Genomic DNA, 21208 nt, shown 5'->3' on the forward strand with positions numbered 1-21208 from the left:
AATGAGCCTCGTGGCTCTGGCTGACCCATGTCTTACTCTTTCAGAAGCAAGCAATGAAGCTCAAAGGCGGCATCTCAAGGGAAGCCTCGGAGCAGGACATGACCAGCGCTCCCAATATCTTAAACACAGAGGGGAGGTTAGCCAGTGATAAGTTGCCTTTTCAAAGTTGATAGCAAGCAAATTTATCACAGCGACATGAGATGTCTGGCACACCAACAAGCCACAGGTAACATCAGCATCTCTCGCAGCCACTACCCCGCTGAATCTGTAGCTGAAACCACGGGCACACACAGGCACTTCAGAAAAAGGCAGGCTGTTTTCAATACATTAAACATACTGCAAGTAAGGGCAAATCTACAGCTTGCATTAAAAGTAAAAATTTGGTTTTAGTTTTGGTAACAACTTATTCTTCTGTGTTAGCCAAAGAGACTAGCTCTCCCTCATGGTTAAAGGGGTTAAAAAGTACTCAACAGCTGCAGCCTTATTTCAGCAGAAGGACTTACCTATCCAGAACAGCGTGACCTCTTCCTTCACACCACTGTGTCACCCTCCGCTGGCCTGAAAACCAGACCTGAGAGGACAACACACAACACCAGGCACCGCTGCTCTAGCCTCCACAATTTAATCATTTCAAGGCAAGAATGAAATACTTTTTCAAAATGATTTGAACGAAAAAGCTTCAGTCTCAAAGATAACATGATTTTTCTACATATATTTCCTCTCTCCGGTAAAAATCATTTACGCTGCATCATTCTTATTATCCTTGCTATCATCTTTCAGTGCATGTCCATCTACAAATTCATTAACTTTTTTGAGACAAATCATTGGCATCCTAATCTTCTGATTCCCATGAAAGACCCACTTTCGAGATACAATTGCAGCTGCCCCACACTGCCAGTTACTGTATCATACACGTCTTAAAATTCTGTAATCAGCATCCACCAGGTGCCGTATCGCATTCAGCACACCACAGTCAGTCAATACAGACATCCCCAAACACACCAAGGCTGGTTTTGTCAAATGTTTTATTGAGTGTAGACATCTGGAGTACTGTAAAACATGCATTATCTGTAGATTCAAAAAGGAGCAAGCCACATTGTCCTCACTGTCAAACGTGTCAGGCTTGGCATACATGATGGAGATTAATGAAGTATCATGAGAGTAATATGGTTCCTGAAAAGCTTCTACAATTTGGAGTAGGGTCTTAATCGTTTGAAATGCAAAGCTGTTCACATTTAGTGAACTTGCATGTTTGCTGGAGGTGCCATATTTTAATTCAAAACAAACAAGAATAATTTCACTGGGGGGAGGGGAAGTTCCCTAGGTAGAAACTGTATGCTTTTTGTTTCCAGATATTCCATCCTAAATAAACATTCATATGCTTTTTGAAGCAGCACAGTTTATTTCTGAGCAATGAACATCTGATATTCATTTCTTCTTGGGTTGTTGAGGTGTATTAAATTTAAAGAAGATAATATCTCCATCCTCCACTATGTAATTTCTGCCTTGTTGTCTGTATTTTCCAGCAGCCTGTAAATAGAACAGACAAAAGGAAAATGGGTTATTTCATTAGACATTTTATACTATTTTCAAATTGTAATTATTTAAATACATTTTGGTAAAGAAATGGTACTACTTTAGTTTTGGAGTTTGACAGCCACAATACTCCTCAGTTTGACTTAATTTGGCTTTACATACATATAAAATATATACAAAAATAATTTAACCTCCACTGAATCGGTGGTCCTTAAATGCCATCAGCATTATATAGTGGTAATCTGTAAACCCTGGCAAGTCTTAAGATAAAGAACACTAAAACAACTGATTTTTTTTTTCCCCCAGCTTTGAGGCTTTATTTTTCTTCATCTAAAAAACCTGCAGATGGCAAACACTGCCGGCAGGAATCTAAAACAGTATTGCTGGAAAGGGCGATCGGCAACAGTTTGCACCATGGCTGCACGGCTATTAAACTGGTGTATGAACTACTTCTGAGCAGCTCCAGCAAAGGACAAGCGAGTGTTGTCAAAACTAAAGATGGGAGCACTATGCAAAAGTCACAACTGTACAAGCCTCGTGCTTCGAGCGGGGCTCTCTTGTCTGCTTGTGCCCAGATCACGAAGGACTGAGGAGCACAAAATACAGGCTCAGTTTTTCTGTCAGAAATTTCCTTCAGAAGGGATTTGCTTCAGAAGGACAGACAGAAGAGCAAATAGGCTGTAAAACCAGGATACAGAAGAAGTCATATAGACCAAAGACGTGAAAAGGAAATTCATTGTGAAAATGCTGTACTTGAGGAGAGTAGCAAATAGGCAAGGAACCTATTAAATATCACTACTCTCCGCATTAGAATTTATTATTGTATTTTTCTACCCTTATCTCATCATAATTAAACCTAGTATTATAGAGGCTACAGAGAAGCTGTGGCATTAGGACTGACAGACTGGGCGGGAGGTGGTCTGCAGAAGCATTTATCTTGAAAAGTGATCTACAATATGGAAAAGTTGAGAGCTTCTGCTTTAGTTCAATAACCATTCCTGTTTTGAAGTTTTCTCTTGCAGGAGAAAGTGCTTCCATGCAAGACCTCGCTGTGCCATTATTCTCAATGACACTATCACAGTGGTGGCATGCTAAGATCCCATTACAGGAAAGCTGTTAACTAATGACCTTAGTTGCAGTAGAACAGATCAGATTAATGGTACATAGTTAACTTAGACACCTTTCTTTCACAAAACCTGCTCTGTAAAGCAACGTATTTCCCCATATTGCTGTCTAGGAATTTACAGGCTTGATAACCTTGTTGCTGTCATTCCTTATTTAAATGTTGTCATCAGTGATGCTAGCTTACAGAAAACTGCAGATGAAATAGCCTCGACAATAAATATATAGTGCAATAGTAATTGACCTTACCCCATATGACACTATCGATAAATAATAAATAAGACTTTGCAAATGTTTTTGTATTCCAGCCCTCTCTGGAAATTTGTTTAGATTGTAAAAGGTTTACTTTCAAGTAGACTTAGTAGTTCTTTCCTTTGAAGATCCTAATAATGCTCAAAGTCAAGAGTAATTAGACTAATTGATGGCATAAACACTAATAAAACAGTGCTGTAAAAATCATCAGCAAGCGTAAGCTGCAGGCACAGGTACAGAGACATTTTACAGTCTAATACATTTATTACTCACAAATATTTGTAGAAAAAACTGACCTCCACAAAGTAACAATGTGGATTTCTTTTAGCACACTATTGCACACTGTCAAAGTGGCATAGACTTCTTTAATTAAATAGATTTTGACACACTAATGCAAGTTTATGTATTTTTGTTGCCAGTTTACAGTTAATTAAAAGTGACAGTGTTCCTTTAAATTCTCTAGAGACCATTTAATCCATTTCCATTGCTATCAGAAACACTGGTTGAAAAAATCAATACCCATTTGTGAATCTTGAGTATGTATTAAACAAGACACGTCTAACCAGTTCATTTGCACTTGAAAGCAGCCATCTGTAGAAGCCAGCTTTGCCTAAGCAGATATGATTGCTAATAATGTGATATCCCTGTAGACTACAAAGCCCACACAGAGCTATTCAGTGTATAGTTCACAGCACTGGCATTAAATTAGTTATGCCGTACTGGTGTTAGACACACACAAAATCAAACTTAAAAATCGATCAACTTGATAACATACAAAGCAAGAAACTCCCATTACCACTGTTATTTCAGTTGACTCCTAAGAGCTCCCAAACTTAATTTTGAAATTTACCAGCAATATAAAAGTAATTAGTATTGTGTATGGCATGAAACATTGTATTAAATGCAAATTAGAAAAGACTAGAGTAATATAACGCATTTTTCTAAAAGCAAGGATTTTTTTCTAATCTTGATTTAAATTAAAACTGAGTAACAAATGCAAATATGTTTGCTTTACAGGTACTTCAAAACAATAAAAATTTAATCATGAAATATAATTTGAACACAGAAGCTTGATGTCTAGAATCTTACATTGTGAAAAGCAAATAAAAATATATAAGAAAAATACTTATAGATTAATTTTATAGGTATTAACTGATGCAGCTTCTCAGGGAAAACAGATTTGAGCTTCAAAAACTGTTGCTGGCAAAATTTGAATCTTGGTTACATAAAGTGGTTTCTGACTGCAGAATATTAGATTTATTTATAGCTGTGGTTTCACTTTACAACTACAACTCTACTTCCCTTTTCATAAGGCAGTTCACATGCCGCAACGAACCAATTATACTGGGATTTTTTTCCCCTCACTTCCTGGGGTTCAAACAAACCTATTAAAGTCCTGCTGCTCAGTATGATCTTCCTTAGTGATACCACTGAGAATAAGCTGAATCTGAAATCATAGTTTTGCATACCTTTCAAGCTATCAAATAGCAAACAATAAAGCTGAACCTTTTAAATTCTTTAACACAGTATAGATGTAGGAACCTTCAAATACTGAGATTGATTAAATCAAACTAATGTGCTTTGTAATTGCAATTTTATAAAATACAAATCTTAATAAGACATCAAAAATGTCAAACGAGAAATCAAATGTGTATGAAACAAAGGGAAGTTTCTCTGCTTAAAGGAAGTGGAAATAATGCAATAGCAATGCAGAGAACAACAGCTTTTCTTATGGCATTTATTTGCCATGTACAAGTTCATTTCATATTTAATAACTTCAAACCAGATATAATTTGTCAGCTATAAGAAGGGCACAACTTTGGGCACCCAATCAGTCTCTGCCCTCTAGTGTTGAGAAAGCAAATAAAACTGTTCTTAATAGAAGTGTCACTACAAAGAAGCGTGAGCTCAAGAAAAAAGTTTTTCATTAAATATCTTCACTGCCTGTTCAGTAGATAGTAGCTAGGAAACTTCATCTATTGTAATCTATTTTTGTGGACTACATACAACTAGTACTGGCACCCTGAGCAATCAAACTAAGGCATGGCATTTTTGAAGAAGACATCAAAGAGCGATCGAATTAAATACTGAAATGGTAAATTTTAAGATTCTAATTACGCCTATCAGAGTCTAGGAGTGGAATCTACTAACCCTGAAAAAAAAATGGTGCATTTTTATAATACAATATTTTCTTAACCATTGGCATCTGACACTTGTAATATCTCCACTGCAAACTCAAAACAAGATGACACATTATTAGAAGAAACAGATATTCTGCATTTCTTGCATTTCCTTTTAGAGGTGATTCAAAAATCTGCTAACTCATCTTAAAAATTTGATTTTTCAAAACCAAGTTAATTTTAAAGCCTATTAAATTCTGAACACTAACATGTAAATAGAGAAAAAAAAAATTAGCATAGCATTTGGTCTTAGGGTTGACATTTAGTCCATAAACTGTCATATCTTGGATACTGACATAGTTGCATTCCTGTTCAGTAAGTTGGTGCATTTGATTTCTTTCCTAAGTAAAAAATGAAAACAGATTTTGGTCTATTGCTAGAGGTAACTGTTAAGATTCGCTTAGCATCAAGAACTTCTTCCCAGTGAAAAATAGACTTGAAATGCAAAAATGGCACATATGGAGGAAGGGAGAAGAAAAAGATGGGGAGCTCACCTTGACAGCAGCTTCTGAACCTCCTTCTTTAAAATCTTCATATTTCATTACTTCAGCCATAATGAATCCCTTTTCAAAATCTGTGTGAATCTTCCCTGCTGCCTGAGGAGCCTTCGTCCCTTTCTGTCAAAGGAAAGACCAGAACAAAATTAATTGCATTTAAGAAGACTGATTGCAGCAAAGAGGTTTCTCCTTTTTGATATGCTTTCAGGATCTGCTGAAACTTCGTTTCATATCAGTTAAAATGTCACGCATACAGCCGGGTAATTCTCAATATTAGGACATACAGACAGATGCTTTCGCCACAGATAAACCAACTGATATTAAAGAAGAGCAGCTTTGTTTTTCCTAATAGGTATCAACAGCAGTATTGATTTTAGAAGCTATGATTGTGTTTTGTTGTGGGATTCACTTCGATCCCTAGCTCTCCACACAGAAAGTGAGGAAAATAAAGATTTTTAAATAACTTTAAAATCTAAATTACTCAAGACTTTTACTTCCATCCAAATAATTTCAATTAAATGATAACATTCATTGGCAAATCACATTTGTAATCAAAAATGGTTTATGGATCTCAAGTCCCACATATTACCTTATTTTTATTTCAGAATAATTTTAGTAAGTCTAATATAGAACAAAATAACAAAATGAGTATTCTTACCAAATTATCAACAATTGAATCACTAAAAAATAAAAAAAAAAACCACAGGCAACTATTGTAAGATAATTTAAGTTTATGCAATAGAGGAGAATGCATTATAACTGCATGCTTTAAATTACAAGGACATACATTCTGTGCACATACAACCATGGAGAGAAATCTGAGAAATAATGGTGACCTAAAGGCTGCTTAATAAAGCATGTTAAAGTGCTAAGGAGTCTGACAGTGTAAAGCACAGTTTTTACAATAAAAGATGTATTGGGTTAATATGGCTACTCACTGATGCTTACCTGACTAAATATCTTTGCACATTAAATCAAAGATACTTACAATCAGTCTTAAGATAAACCAGCTTTCAAATTTTCGAATAAAGAGCAAGCATTTCTCCTACTGAAAACAGTGGAGTTCCAGAATGTGCTTTTACAAGCTATGGCAAGAATCAGAACAACAAAACTTCTGCTTTTATATTATTTTGGCAGCTATTTTAGGGACTTCAGCTAGCAGTTATCATGTAAAAGGAGATGAGATTAAAAGACTAAAAAAAAAAAAAGTGCTTTTAGGAAAATAAGTTTAACATGCTAAAACATACACAAACATCTGTAGCAGTATTAATAAAAATATACATTTACTGGAAATTATGTTGATTAATGAAAACAAATTAATTCCATGGAATGAAATTAAATACAGCACTGAAATTCACTGCACAGCACTAAATAAACTGATGCAAAAAATAACAGCTCCGTAATGGATTTGCACCTCCAAAAGTTGACATTTTTATAATTTTTAAGATAGAGTTTGTAACTACATGCATTTCAAAATATTTTTCAATACTAATCTTTATATTATAACATATTTACATTCAAAGGCAAACCACTACAGCTCAGCTTTTGCTGTCCTCTGGGAATAAATTAGTCGATCTCTATGGCTATAATCATTCTACACCAATATTTAAAATTCATAATATAATTTTAGGTATTACACAAGTTCCCAGATAAACATATAAAACTACCAAAACAAACTAGGTCTAAATATTAAAGTCAGTAAAACACCTGAATTACTGCACACTGATTTTAGGTTTTTGAGCCCAACTGTGTATCCATGAGAAATATAATGATGTTATATTGCTTTTATTGCTGAAAATGTAATCCGAGCAAAGCAAAGGAGGAATGAACCACCCGCAACCCAAACAAACTTAGTGAATACAAAATGAAAAGCAACATCAATTTCACTGCAGACAAACCCAGTCACACAGATTAAGCAAGCACAATACTGGTACGTCTTATCTCTGACCACAGGAGGAGGGTAGACAGATTCTACAGGATGAAGAAATTCAGACTATGTAATAGGCAGAATCAATTGTTACCTGCCTCAATCAATGCAGCTCCACTTTCACTGTTCAGCAGCTCACAAATAATTAAAGTTATCCTGGACAAAAACCTCATCTGTAATGACTAGCTAACCGCCACCATGACAAACTTCAAAGTCAGTGATATCAATCTGAATTCAATAGTGTGGAACTGGATATAGCTGATGAATAAGTATGAATCTTACCCTGATGGTCCATGCACGCACTTCATCTGGGCCTGCAGTGAAAAAGTATTCTAGTTGGAGTGCTGCATATCCAGCCTTAATGATCTTTGCTAAAGCACTGGAAAAAAAAAAAAAAAGAATCCAATTCATTCAACATATACACATAAAACAGCTAAATGCCCCAAGTAATCAATTTATGTGGAAAGATATCACATATTTTGAAGACACTGGGTCTACTTTTAAACACAGCAATAATCGCAGTAGCCTTTTTCTTTGAACTCTCTTCAGAAGAACTACTTTTTTTACTGCAGCATCATAAAGACAGTATTTTGATTTGTTTATTCGGCAGGATACAGAAATATGGGATAAATTTAAATCACCCTATCAGGCAGCACTTTTGGTCTCATGCAATTTTCAGGACTCCAGGTCATGAAAGCATAACCGTTTGACTGAAATTCAATATTGAAACAATTTATTATAGTTCTTCAGAAAAATTATGGCAAAATTTTCTCCACTGTCCCTATTCCCCATGGGTGACGAAACAGTTTTGGTGATCATTCCTTCTCAAAAATATACATAACTAATACCTATGTTATAATTAAAACACTGTACAGAGATGACAGATGACAGTTAAAAACTTAATTTAAAATAAATCTTTTCACTCTGTCTCATGGTAAAGAAAGGAGAAGATTCTCTCTTTATAATGGTAATTACTCTGTCATTTATTATTCTATCAGCGCAAGCAATTAAATTACTGCAAGGAAATAGTTGATAATAAAGTGTAGGGAAAATGAATGCTAATTAACCTTTGTGTCATGTTCTCTTCCAGATACTTCTGTTTCTCCTCAGCACTCATATCTTGCAACTTGAGTTCCAAGGCCCCACTAAAAGGAATGACCAAAGCACCCGGGTCGTGCTTGTCCACCCACTCTTTAATTTTTATCAACCTGTAGACAACAAAGGGCACAACATTATCTTGTAGTGCATGCATGGCTGTACCACATTCATTATTATCAAGTAGCACATACATATTCATAAGAATTGCACGGTTTTATGATGCCATCTTTTTGTGTATTGCTTTCCAAGGTCAAGGCATTAACAGGCAGCAATTGCTTCAGGTGTACTCCATTAACATTTCACTGTTTCTTGGTTTCTGTTTGGCATTTCATCTATCAGAAATAGGCATAATTTGAGACAATAACTAGGGTTTTGGTGAAGGTTAAATACTCGCTACCTAAAATGCTAACTGAATAAAACTTTGTAGATCTGTAGGTGTACATTTTTCTGAGACTTCCAGGAGTGATATTTATCAAACGCGGCAAACTGGGGGTCTTCAATTTTTCCTCTGACGTTTTTTCTTTTTAAAAGCATCTCAGTGGCTAGGGCACCTGGTATCAGCAGACAGAAAAGAACACTACACTCTATAAACTCCTAGATAGCAAGCAGCATTCTGTTTTTTCTGGCTATTGATCTTGGAGTATGCCATAGCTAATAAATACAGGGCCATGTTTCTACCAGTTTCTCCCACCTTTCTACCATCTCCCCAGGACAAAGCTTCTAGATATTATACTACTATTATTTTTATATAAAGAATCAAATTTCCTACTTCTCTTCATCTTCAATAACTGGCAGCATCAGTAATAGTTTGCTGTACACCTAACATTTTTTTTTAGTTGAACAAAACTACGAATTTAGAGCTACAGATTTATGGTGCTAGTTTTTGAATGTTCAATATCATATCAAAAATTAAGAAAATCTTTGCAGCAATAGCTGATGTTTAAAAAATCTTTAAACACAGGCATCACATTCATGACTGCAAATACTATTTATTTCAAATTTAAGGGAGACGTTCATAAATTACCTGTAAGGAGTTCAATGTTATTTACAGGGCACTATTTCTGAACAGGTGTGAATGGCAAGAATGACAACTCTGTATGCTCAGCAAGAAAACTCAAGAGGCATGGGAATATTTTCTGTACACTAAGACACAAAGTACAAGATACAGTACTTTGGGTGCTGTAGATGTTTCAGACCTGAAGCACCCACCATACAGCACAGGGTTTTATGCTTGCTGAGTTCTTTTTCTTAGTCCTGCTAATCTCCACGATTTAGACTAAGGTTTTAACTGCTATTATACTAAAGTGCTTTGAAACTGTGGCCTGCAAACCTTTAAATAATCAATGCAAATGTCACTTCAGAAAAAAATGAACTGAACCACAAGTTCATCAACACACATTTGTCAAAGAAAATAGCAGGGGATCAGAGCTATTATGAGATTAAGTGCATGGCCCACTGAGTAGGGTTTTAGATGGGACAAAGAATATAAAAGTTCACTCAACAGTTTTCACACGTTTGTTATATAAGGCTGGTCTTCTATCATTTACTTATGTAAATACCCCGTCAGTGGTTTTCAATCCTCATTATACTAATCTTTTTTTCCTCCAGTTATCCAATGAAAATATAGTCTGGTATCCAGGACTGATACTGAAACACTATTGCCTTCAGAAACGTCTGAACTGAAAATCACAATTAAGGTGCATTTCTGAATGTGACATGTGACATTTAACAGCACTTCTAAAACTGACATTTGTAGTTAACTAATTTATTTTGGCTAACAAACTGGATATCAAAGTTCGGAGCTTATAAAAGCCAATCTTTTACAGAAAACGTATCTAGAAATGGATCTGCTATTCATAAGTGTACTTCAACATCTGTGCATACATCTTCTTTATTTTTTCTTTTTTTAAGAAAGTGTCTAACACTGATCTCTAGACTAATTAAATAACGTACCAAGTGAAAGACAGAATGAAACTTGAAAAAGTAAAATGAGCATGAAAGTAATGTCAAAAATTGGATTCAAATTCTGTTTGGTAAATATGGTCATCGTAACTAATAAACTAAGAACTATTGTGGAACAACAAGATAAGAAATAATTACTTTGGCTAAAACACCAATTCAGAATAATAATAGTCTTAGACTGTCATTTTAACAGCTTTTCTATTGAGTCCTTAGAGGGATTATTTGCATTCCTCAGGTATTCTATTGTACAATTCAGATGAATAAAGACTTACAAATCATTCCTCTACCGCCAGTGTGAGACTTTGATCCAGTGAATACACCATTGTACCTTAACTATAATTGGCAAAAAACCTGACAGTGTAGAGCATCACAAGCTTAATAACAAAGGAGAATATCTCAAAGTGTTGACAGATGATCTTCATAATGCAGGAGCAGAGCTGGTACATTTTAGCAATAAATGAGCACTGAGGTCTAAAGGTCTCTGAAGTGACTGACATCAGACCTGCTACAGCCTCACTAAAAGAATAAGGTACTACATCCCACTCTGTACAGACAGTCAGATTCTCTGCCTGAGTCTTTCACTTTTGTGACTTTCAATGTCACAGGAATTACTAAAAAGTACCAAGGAATTCCCCCAATGGTGATCAAAATAAAGAAAACAAAAAAAGTAAATACTCAAATATAAACACTGTTATATTTCTAAATGAAATTTTCCCCAAAGCAAAAATGCTTGACTAATAATCGATGAAGTAATAGTGCAAGTTTGCTTTTCTGTTAGGGATAACCAAGTGTCCTAAACAGAAGAAGATTCTCTTAACAAATGGTAACAATTAATGTCAAAGTCTGTTTTATTTAAGCACCTAATTTTTCCATTGAAATGCTGTATGTCTGTAAAAAGACAGCATTAGTACACTCATCTGGGCCTTTGTTAAGATAAGCAAGTCCTGGAGCATATCTCCATTATTTCGTGCTATACTTGATAATAAATGATGAATGGTATTGGATTTTAGGCTGAGAGAAAAGACTATTAACACTTAAGAAAATATCAATTTACAAAAAAGAACACTAAAATGTAACAAAATGAAAAGTAAAAAAACCCACCCTGAAAAAGAACTGGCAGAACCAGTGACCACGATTAACAGCTGAAACTACTTTAAGAAAGAAGAAAGTGCTCAAGATGAAAACTCTTCTTGACAAAGTAAACTGAAAACTATGTGAAAGCAGTGCACACACTAAAAGCAATTAAAAATATCCTCTTTCCTAATTAGGTTTCTAAAACTGCCCTTATTAGTAGAGTTAAAACTAAATTCTGATTATATATAAAACGTACAGCAGAAAGAAGAAAGGCTTATTCTAGTACTACTCAGTAATAACAGCAAGGGATCTCTTGAGGCATTTCTGGACATCCAACAGCCTTCCCCTATTGAGGCGGCTTGGTTCTTCCCTCCAGGTAGCTCTGTGGAGAGGAGGAGTGTGCCAACAGCAACTACAGAGCGTTCCTGAATTGAAATTTGATTCTATTTGCCACAAATGGACAAAATATCCTTTCTGGAAAAAAATATAGACCCAAGGGACAGTAAGACAACCACTCATTCTGGGATAGCAAAAAGAAAATCTTAAATAAAAGTTGATTTGAAAACTGAATTAAAAAGACAACTGTGTAAAAACCTGACACAAGAACAAAACCGAGACAAGAACAAAACCAGATCTGAACGACTTGCAAGTGAAGGCAGCACTCAAAATTCTGACCAGGAAAAACGGCCAAGAGGAATTAAGATGCCCAATTCCACTTAACGCTGTTACTGTTGGCTGATGAGGAGTTAAGGGAGGACAAAAGCACGTCAGTATTTCTACTACTAACTCAGAAAAGCTGTGAAGACCAAGATGTTTACTTGACACGACTAGATTCCAAAATTTGATGAAGGCATCATTTAAGGGCATTCCAGTTTTTAACTTTGCATCAGCCTGACGAGGAAAAAGTAAACGAAAGAAGCCAGTGACTTCACGTGCAGAAGGATCAGCGCAACTACCAGAGTTAACTCCTGGTATTAAATCAGGATGCGGAACAGACCTCGGAGAAAGGTTTAAAAATGAGGGCACTCACTGAGAAGGCCAATAAGCAAAGAGCACCAGAAAGGGGAGTTGTGTAGAAGGGAGTGCCTTCACTTTAAAATGGTGATGGTTCCTGAGGAAGAAGAAACCCAAACCTGCAGATAACCAAAATAAAGAGGTACAAAAGTTGCAGAATGTACATTAACTATAAATTGATATTTGACAGAGTTTCACATGAGAGATCCAGCTGGGAACAGAGACAGAGTTCAGATGTAAATCAGAAGTAGTGATGGAAGAGAGAAGCTGCAGAGAGAACTTAAGCTCAGCGGACACCTGCAAGACAAGATGATCTGAAAAACTGACCCCTGAGAAGAAAGGTGATTTGTGAAAGTATGCTTTTGTACAAGCAAGACCAAAAAACCCCCATCTAACTCATTGTTTTTCTGTTCTACACCTACTACAAGTGGAAATCAGCAGAAACAAAAGAGCATGACAGGGAAGAAGAAAATACCAGGCAGCACCACAAGAAGGGAAGAAAAAAATGTAGATAATGAGAGAAGACCAAACTAAGTGACCAAAACATACAAAAGACTGAAAAAAGATCTACAGACAGGAGTGAGAATAAGAGGACCTAGCGATTCCAACAGGCTGTTCTTGGCAGTTCTGAGCAGCCCTGGATTTTTAAAACCTTCCAAACTCAATCTGTTTAGTGCTTTGTTCCTCACTTTTGAAAAGTTTTCCACATGTGTAGCCTAAGCCACCTTTATTTCAATTTAAATGCATTAGTTTAACTGAGCCTATACACTATGGACTGGGAAACTGGGAATACATACTCCCTATTTCTTTACAGCAGTGTTTTACATACTTAAAAACTGAGGTCTTTCTTATCTATTTTGAGCTTTCCTTGTAATCCACGTAGTACTTCTAACTTTGAACATTTTTCTGGACTCTCCCCAATTGGTCTAAAAGTTCCTGGAAGCACACAGTAGCTAATACACTCCTCAGAGCTCTCAATAATAATGTCTTATAAGCATTAAAAATAGCTAAAGGATTAACTCACACATTTTTCAGGTGATTCTCCTGTTTATAAAACCCAGTATAGCATTTGCTTTTTTGTGACAGTGCTGCAACATTATCTCATGCTCAGTTTATAACTTATTGTATGACCCTGCTTAACTAGCTGTTTTTAATACTGTATTTGCATAGCTGATTATTCCTGCATAAAATCCTTCTCAGAAGTTGCACCCTAGCTCTTTTTTTCCTAATGATTTCTATTTCTTGAGATGCTCCTAAATTCTAATTTTGTTCTATACACACCTGGACATCTCCTAGTTTGGAGTCATCTACAGATTTAACAAGAATGCTCATCATCCAGCTCATTAATGAAAATACGTAAGAGTATTCAACCAGCAACCACTTCTGCAGATCTCATAATGAGATATTCTTCCATTTGGAAAGTGAACCACTGATAACTATGCTCTGTGTATTATCTTCCAACCAGTCTTGCACACTCAACTTCCAGTAGTTTCCACCTAGCCAATATTTCCTATCTTGTTTATGAGAATGTTGTAAGGCATTGAAACCTTTAAAGGCTTAATAAAAATCCCAATATGTAGTAAAGTACATTTTTTCACTATATGCAAGACCATTAAATTTATCACAAAGAAAATAGTAGAGTCATCTGACAATTTAGACAAGCAATAGCCAACATGAATTTGTGAAGACAATTGTGTTGCTTCTAGGTGACTAAAACCAGTTGAATTGTTCCAACATTCTTCTTGAAATTAAAGGAAAATTCATTGACTTAAAAATGTCTTGTTTCTTCTTTCCTCTTTGTGGCTTTCTTTTAAAGTCTCACCCATTATCCACAAGTTATTGAAAACTATGATAAATTAGGCAACAACTGGGTTTTTTGCCAGGTCCCAAAACATTCTACTATGTGTACCACTAGGTTTAGTTGATTTGGTGGGATGGGAGAGGAAGATCTAATTTACCTAAGTACCAATATTGGGTGACACGGTTCATAAGTGATGTCCTTCCATTCTGTTCTGTTAGCATGCACAGACTCCACAAAGATCAGGTCCCACTGTTCTCAGTGCTGTGTATATATATAGATGTATATGTCTATGTATTCTTATATAAATAAGAAACATTCACAGCCTCAGTAAGCTTTCATTCCAAATTTATATAATCAACAAAGAATGGAATGGTGAAAATGATGAAACCAATGTATATAATAATTTTGTATCACAAAATAGGTCAGTGGCAGAAGTTACGAACAGGAAGCAGAAAGCACAGGTTGGGAAGCAGAAAGCACAGGTGGTACTCTGCCGTAACAGATTAACACGCTGTAACTCTTATTGCTACCTGCCTTTTTTAGGGTATCCCTTTCTTCTTGCATTACCTAAAGAGAAAGGAAGACTAAACAGGAAAACATTAAAGAATAAAAAGGTACTTTCTTCCCCACCATGACAGTTTGCTTTTTATGAAGACAAAGCTACAGGAGGTTTGGGAGTACCTGTTTACTGACCTAGGCAATCCTGTTTCAAATCATCAGTGACATTTACGAATTTATTTTTTTATTCCCCGTGCCCATATGGTCAGGAGGAACACAGCAATCCTTAGATTTCAAAAGGCCCTTTCCCACCCCCACCCCTCACCTGCAAATAGTTTCTAGTAACACTTCAGAACAAAAGCACTGCCTCCACACACTGGGCTGCTCCCTGGCCAAAAGCCTCCTCTCAGCCCCTCAGGACAAGAGCTTCAGGAACTCAGAGCTTCATTTATCCTGTGCATCCTGAATGCTTTAAGTTTCTTGATACCTTCCTAGAGTCCAATGTCCGTATTCCCTTCAGTATTTAGTCACTGTGTCCAGATAAACCTTACAAGAGACCAACACGGAGAACCTATCTCACACATTAGATGTCACTCACATCTCCAACACAGATTGTCTTGAGCCTTGAAACACGCAGTGGATAGCCCTTAAATTCTTTACGCAACATTTTCGGGGACTTGCAACACATCCCATGATCTCAGGAATCTTATGACAGAATAGGTATATAAAGTATTTCATTCTACCAAATCTGGATTTCACACTTTTTAACTTCATTGTAATTTCAACTGGTACTGTATCAAGAAAAGAAGAATAAAAGTTCTTGATCAACACTGTCATTTGCCATTTATTATAGATGGATTTATAACTTTCCTTAACATTCTCCTTTGAAATGAAAGTAATCCCAGGCTCTCTGTCTCGTGTGTCAAAGCAAGTTTTTCCAGGGCCTTGACCTCTATCATGGCCATTATCTTAAATCCCCCATAATTCTGCAAAATCATTTGTTAGATGGGGTGACCAGTATTGCACCTACTATTTTAGTTCATGTTGAATCCCAGATTCTAAAGACACATCTTCATAATCTGGACATGAGTTTCTCATCCCATTCCTTATCCATCCAGATGTTACACTTGCTTTTCTGCTACCAGCTGCACATGGAGCACGGACCCTACCAGCACTCCCTGCAGACATAGTCAAGCTGTTCACCAACAAAAATAATCTGGCACAAAGCAGTTTGGGGAGGGAGGGAGAATTTATTTCTTTCATACCCCCGCCTCCCCACCCCTCTTCTTTTAAGCTGGACCAATTCACTTTCCCATGTATCCTTAGAACTGGTTGTGCCAATGCAGCTGAAGGCTGATGCAGGAACAAATGAAGACTGTCAAGGATGGGAGTGCCTTAAGTTAGCCTACCACCTAAAAAAGAGCAATGCCATGAAGCCAAGTTCAATCAGGAATTTTTGTGTTTATTGTATGCTTGTGTATGGCATGACTCCTAAGTAAAAATTATCCCATATGAGATCACTTAAAAACAGATTCTTCAAGGCAGAAAATAATATTAGTTGACAGGGGAAAAAAATCAAGGCAATATTCGGGAAATTCATATGAAAGCACTTCATGCCCTCAAGATACAATTCTGTTATCAAATTGTCTAACATAATACGGTAGTAGTATACAGTTCTCAGTTTATCTGGTCTAGAAAGCTACCTAGAGATCTTCGCTGCTTAATGGTATGTTAAAAACACATAGGGACATGACACTTCACTTACAACTTTATACTACTGACCACTTTTTGAACATATTTCATATAAAGATTTGACTTAACTGACACGAAACTTGTTTAGCTGATTTGGATTTGCAAGATGTTGGAACTGTGAAAGAAATACTACCAGAGAACACGATATTACCTGCAAATCGAGTACAGACAGTAGTTAATAGACAAAATACTTTTATAACTAGGAGAATAAAGCATGCATAATAGAAAAATCAAGTTGATGACCTACAACCAAGTTTGAAATAAAAGTATCAAGATGGTAGAAAGACACAGAGAAAGAGGTAAAATAATCCAGAATTACTTTTTCTGCTAATCTGTATAGAGGTAAGAAAAGATTTTTCAGTACCTTATACAGCAAATTCCATCTAACAAAAGGTCAGTCAAGGTAACCCTATTTTAAACATTTGTAAGAAGCATCATTCGTGAAGAATAAAGATGTTGAAATCCATTCTTAAAACATTCATTTCTGATCTAATTTTCAAGACTTCAGTAATATCTCTTTATCCAAATTATGGTCCCCATTAAAGTGATCAAAACTAATTATGGCTTAAACAATAATGAAAATGGTACTACACTGCTGCTGTAGCACCTGCTGGTACGTGGAAGGCTTACAGTCTCTAGTTCTCCTTGGTCTGCCAATTCTGAAAATTAATTCTGTCTTAACTCAAAAAAAAAAAAAAAAAAAAAAGACATGCCTGTTGCTATCAGCAAGGATCAGGCACAGTCAAGAGTGAACTACTGATGAAACTGCATAACAATGCAGACTGCAATCAATCCCGCACATTACATTTCATAGTTATAGGCATAACAGGCTCCACTTGCAGCACATATACTTTGGACAGAAAAGATGCCTTTGGAAAGTCACATCTTGTTGTTCTTTCTGCTATAATTTATAAAACGCAGAGTTTTGAATGGTTAACTGAAAACTGTAACAAAATAATATAACAAATGCTCATTCATAAATTATAGCAAAAGGAGCAGATCTCAGTCACAAGACTTATGTGCAACATGATGGTGATTGAGATACTACTACAGATCAGTAGAAATAATCCCTATTCCATAGTCAGGTTTACATTATGGCATGATAATTTTAACTTTTGTCTCTTGACAGGGCTTGTTATGTCACATGGAAAACTGTGTTCTTAAGGGTTCTGTACAAAAGAAGTAGGACAATTCATATCAACGCTATTATAGCAAAGTCTCAAATATGTAATCCCATAAAAATTATAAGCTATCCATAAATAGAATATTTGATTAAAAAAAAAACATGTGATGCCTTAACAAGAGAAACTTTACATGAAATGCACGACGGACAACACCGTTTTAAATTTATATTCTTCAATTCTTCTATGTACTGTGTGCACACAAGCACAAAGCCATACTCCCAAACAAAAAATATCATCTACATAAAACTCCTGTGTAATGAAATAAATACAAACTAACAACATTTGAAATAAGAAACTATAAAGAGTAATTGGGAATATATTCCACTAGTGCTAATTAAAAATCCTGCAATGAGTAACACAAATGCAGACATGTGTTAGTTTTGGCTTTCACTGATGTCACACAACAATTTAATGAAACCTAAACAAACTGGGTCAGAATATTCCCCCCCCCAGTTCTCTTAACGAAATATTCTCTCCTGTTCACATATGATAGACACCTTCCTCGCTTCTCCAGAATTAGTCTGTGGGATGTTAATTGCAGAGCCTCTCCAGACCACAGAATTCACATGAATGTTCTCTTCCTCCCTCCATCAGTTGTTAAAAACTATGTAAGTATTAAAATTGCAAGAGTCAAATATTACCACAATAAGAGCATTAGATTTAAAATAATAAACCCTGCTTATTCCCCTCAACCCCTTGGACCATTACTAAGTACTAACATTTTGTGATCACACGATACTACGAGCAGCGTTTTAAGAAACCATTTTAATGAGACTAGTAATAAGAATCATAGAAGCTGGCAATACTGGACTAAGTTGCGGGGGGTGGGGGTCTGATGAAGAAAAGCTCAAACTTGTTGTTAGGCTGGAATATGCTACTCAATAAATCAGAAATTAACTTTGATATTTATCCAGAGAAAGAACATCATCTAAGCTCTCAGTATAAAAATGAAAGAGTTATTTAGATGAATGGTTAATATTCAAACTACAGCAACTCAAAGAATACAAGGCTTAATTTCAGACACCTGATTTAGATACCTAATCTCACTCTGCTCCCTATATAATCAATGAAGCAGGAGGCTCTTCCGAGGGCAATTCAGAGCACTTAAATTAGGGCTCCTGTTCTCACTTTCTTCTTACAGCATCTTCCCTCTCCCCTTTTCATAGGCAGCTTTAGAAGCTAACCCTGACCTTAAGTGCCTAAGATGCTTACGTACAATTATGTGGTGTGCCTCAGTCTTACCTCCTGCTGATACATTTCCCCAAAATACTGTCTAATAAATACAACAGCATATACTGTACTGTCATATGAACATGTCCATGTCCAAGTAAAACACTAAATGAATTAGGGATTTTCACAGTGTGCAGACATGCCTTGTATGAAATGCACTTCACTAATTTGAAAAGCTGTCACAAAAATATTCAATTCTACAGACTGTCTGTTTACCTGTCTAAACTATGGTGAAACAGAAAAAAATTAACAATATCTGAATCATCTACTAAAACATACTTGTCCTAGGGGAACACTAACTTTGATTTTTTTCAGAAGCAGGAATAAGTATCTGGATCAGTGTCTGAAATTACACTCCATTTATCTGATGGACTGTAAAGGATCTGTTAGACACAAAGATTTTATGGCTGAAAATGGAATGACAAAGTAAATTTCTGTCAGAAATAAATACTCTTATTCTGTGGGTGGGTGTGTACAAAACATTTTTATTTGCAAACACAAAACTAAAATTTGATTTATTATAAAACTACTAGTTTACCTACCTTCATTTTCTTATTGATTATGGAATTAGGATGCATTCAACGCCCTCAGCAATTTTAACAACAAAAAATTATCTGACTGAAAAGAAGTTCCACCTTGAAGTTACAGCGCTCTGTGGTATGTTTCACCCTTACAAACACTAGCCCTAACAACAATAGGATCAAAAAGCCAAACCTAAAATGCAAGGTACTTTAATTTTTATGATTTGGCCCAGAAACCATTTTTCAATAGAAAGTCAGAACATAAGCCCAAAAACATACTAATTTATGTTCAGTCTCTTCTGAGTAAAGAAAAGGCTCAATGTGAGGTGGCATACATGATAGTTGTCAACATAAATGAAAATGTTCATGAATAGAAAACAGGCTGTATAAAGAGCTAATTACAATATTACTATCAATTGCTAGCTTGCGCTTGCAAATCTTTCATATCATATAAATGCATTGTTTTTGACATTTCTCTGTAGCTAAACATCACATCATTTCACTTTTTCAAAGTAGTTCAAATATGCACGGGATATACTATAAGGAATGTGGTCTGACCTACAGTTACACTGAAAGAGGAAAAAACCTATGACATAAGTGTGCATTGTCATTAAAAATAATTTTAAATATTAATCAGCTCCCAAGTAAAAAAAAAAAATTTCTAGACTTCTAACAGCCTCTATAAAATGATTTCTACTTTTTGTATATTCATCCCTTCTATCCAAAACAGCAGTTGAAAACACTTCACCCAATCACGCAATTGAAGACTAAAATAACACATCCACCCAAAGCAATACTGAAGTTGTGAATTATTCAACTTGCATCCAGATGTTTTTTATCATTAGAAACACTGTTTATTTGCTTAAAGCAATCACTTACACTCTTTTGGCACGTGAGTTGTAAGAAAAATTTCAGTAAGCAATGAAAAGCACCATTCCTATTTTAATGCTCAAATGGATTCTTCTATTTTAGAAGTGCCGTAGAATTTAAGTTCGGAAAAGGCTGGCTCAACAGGCAAGAGCCCTAGTAAGTAATATATGGTTAAAAGCAGACCTAGCCTAAGGAAAAATACTAAAAAAACATAGTGGGCAGTTATTCTGGGACATGATAGTCTATCCATTTCTCCACCACTTAATCAACAGATACAATGCTATTTTAGACTTAGTTTGGTTGAGCAATGACACTATCAAAGAAGAAATGATCACAGAAAATAACCTTGGTAAACACAAGTAATTTGGTTTAAAGGAAAAAATAAAGCACGCCCTGATAAATTTATTCTCTCATTGATAATGACATATGATTTTCTATGCAGAAGAAATACAACTATAAAGTATTTGGTAGTGTGCTGTGTGTGAAACCACTCATTCAGCCGGAGAAGAGGGGGAAGTGGATTTGTACAGACCATGTACTGAGTAATGCACTGGATCTGTTAACAGAGGAACAAATTGGTGGTTAAGGATATTGTTAATCAAGTTTCACACGGATCAAACTTAGGACTGGTCTTGTTTAAATACATTAATGACCTTGACACAAACATTAGTTGCATGCGAAGTTTACTTT

The 21208-nt window shown here is 35.7% G+C and overlaps 1 protein-coding gene across 2 annotated transcripts in view; it reads right to left on the reverse strand.

Moving 5' to 3' along the window:
• Positions 1–1008: 1008 nt before the first annotated feature.
• Positions 1009–21208, reverse strand: part of OLA1 (Obg like ATPase 1) — a 104715-nt gene continuing 84515 nt past the window's right edge. For both annotated transcript variants that reach the window (XM_059820405.1, XM_059820406.1), the window contains 4 exons: positions 8582–8722; positions 7797–7893; positions 5585–5707; positions 1009–1530 (listed from right to left, as the gene is read on the reverse strand). In XM_059820405.1, coding sequence (XP_059676388.1) covers positions 1429–1530; positions 5585–5707; positions 7797–7893; positions 8582–8722 — 463 coding nt within the window. In that variant the 3' untranslated portion in view covers positions 1009–1428. The remainder of the gene's footprint in view (positions 1531–5584; positions 5708–7796; positions 7894–8581; positions 8723–21208) is intronic.

This window comes from Gavia stellata, chromosome 8, assembly GCF_030936135.1.
Source record: "Gavia stellata isolate bGavSte3 chromosome 8, bGavSte3.hap2, whole genome shotgun sequence".
NCBI lineage: Eukaryota > Metazoa > Chordata > Aves > Gaviiformes > Gaviidae > Gavia > Gavia stellata.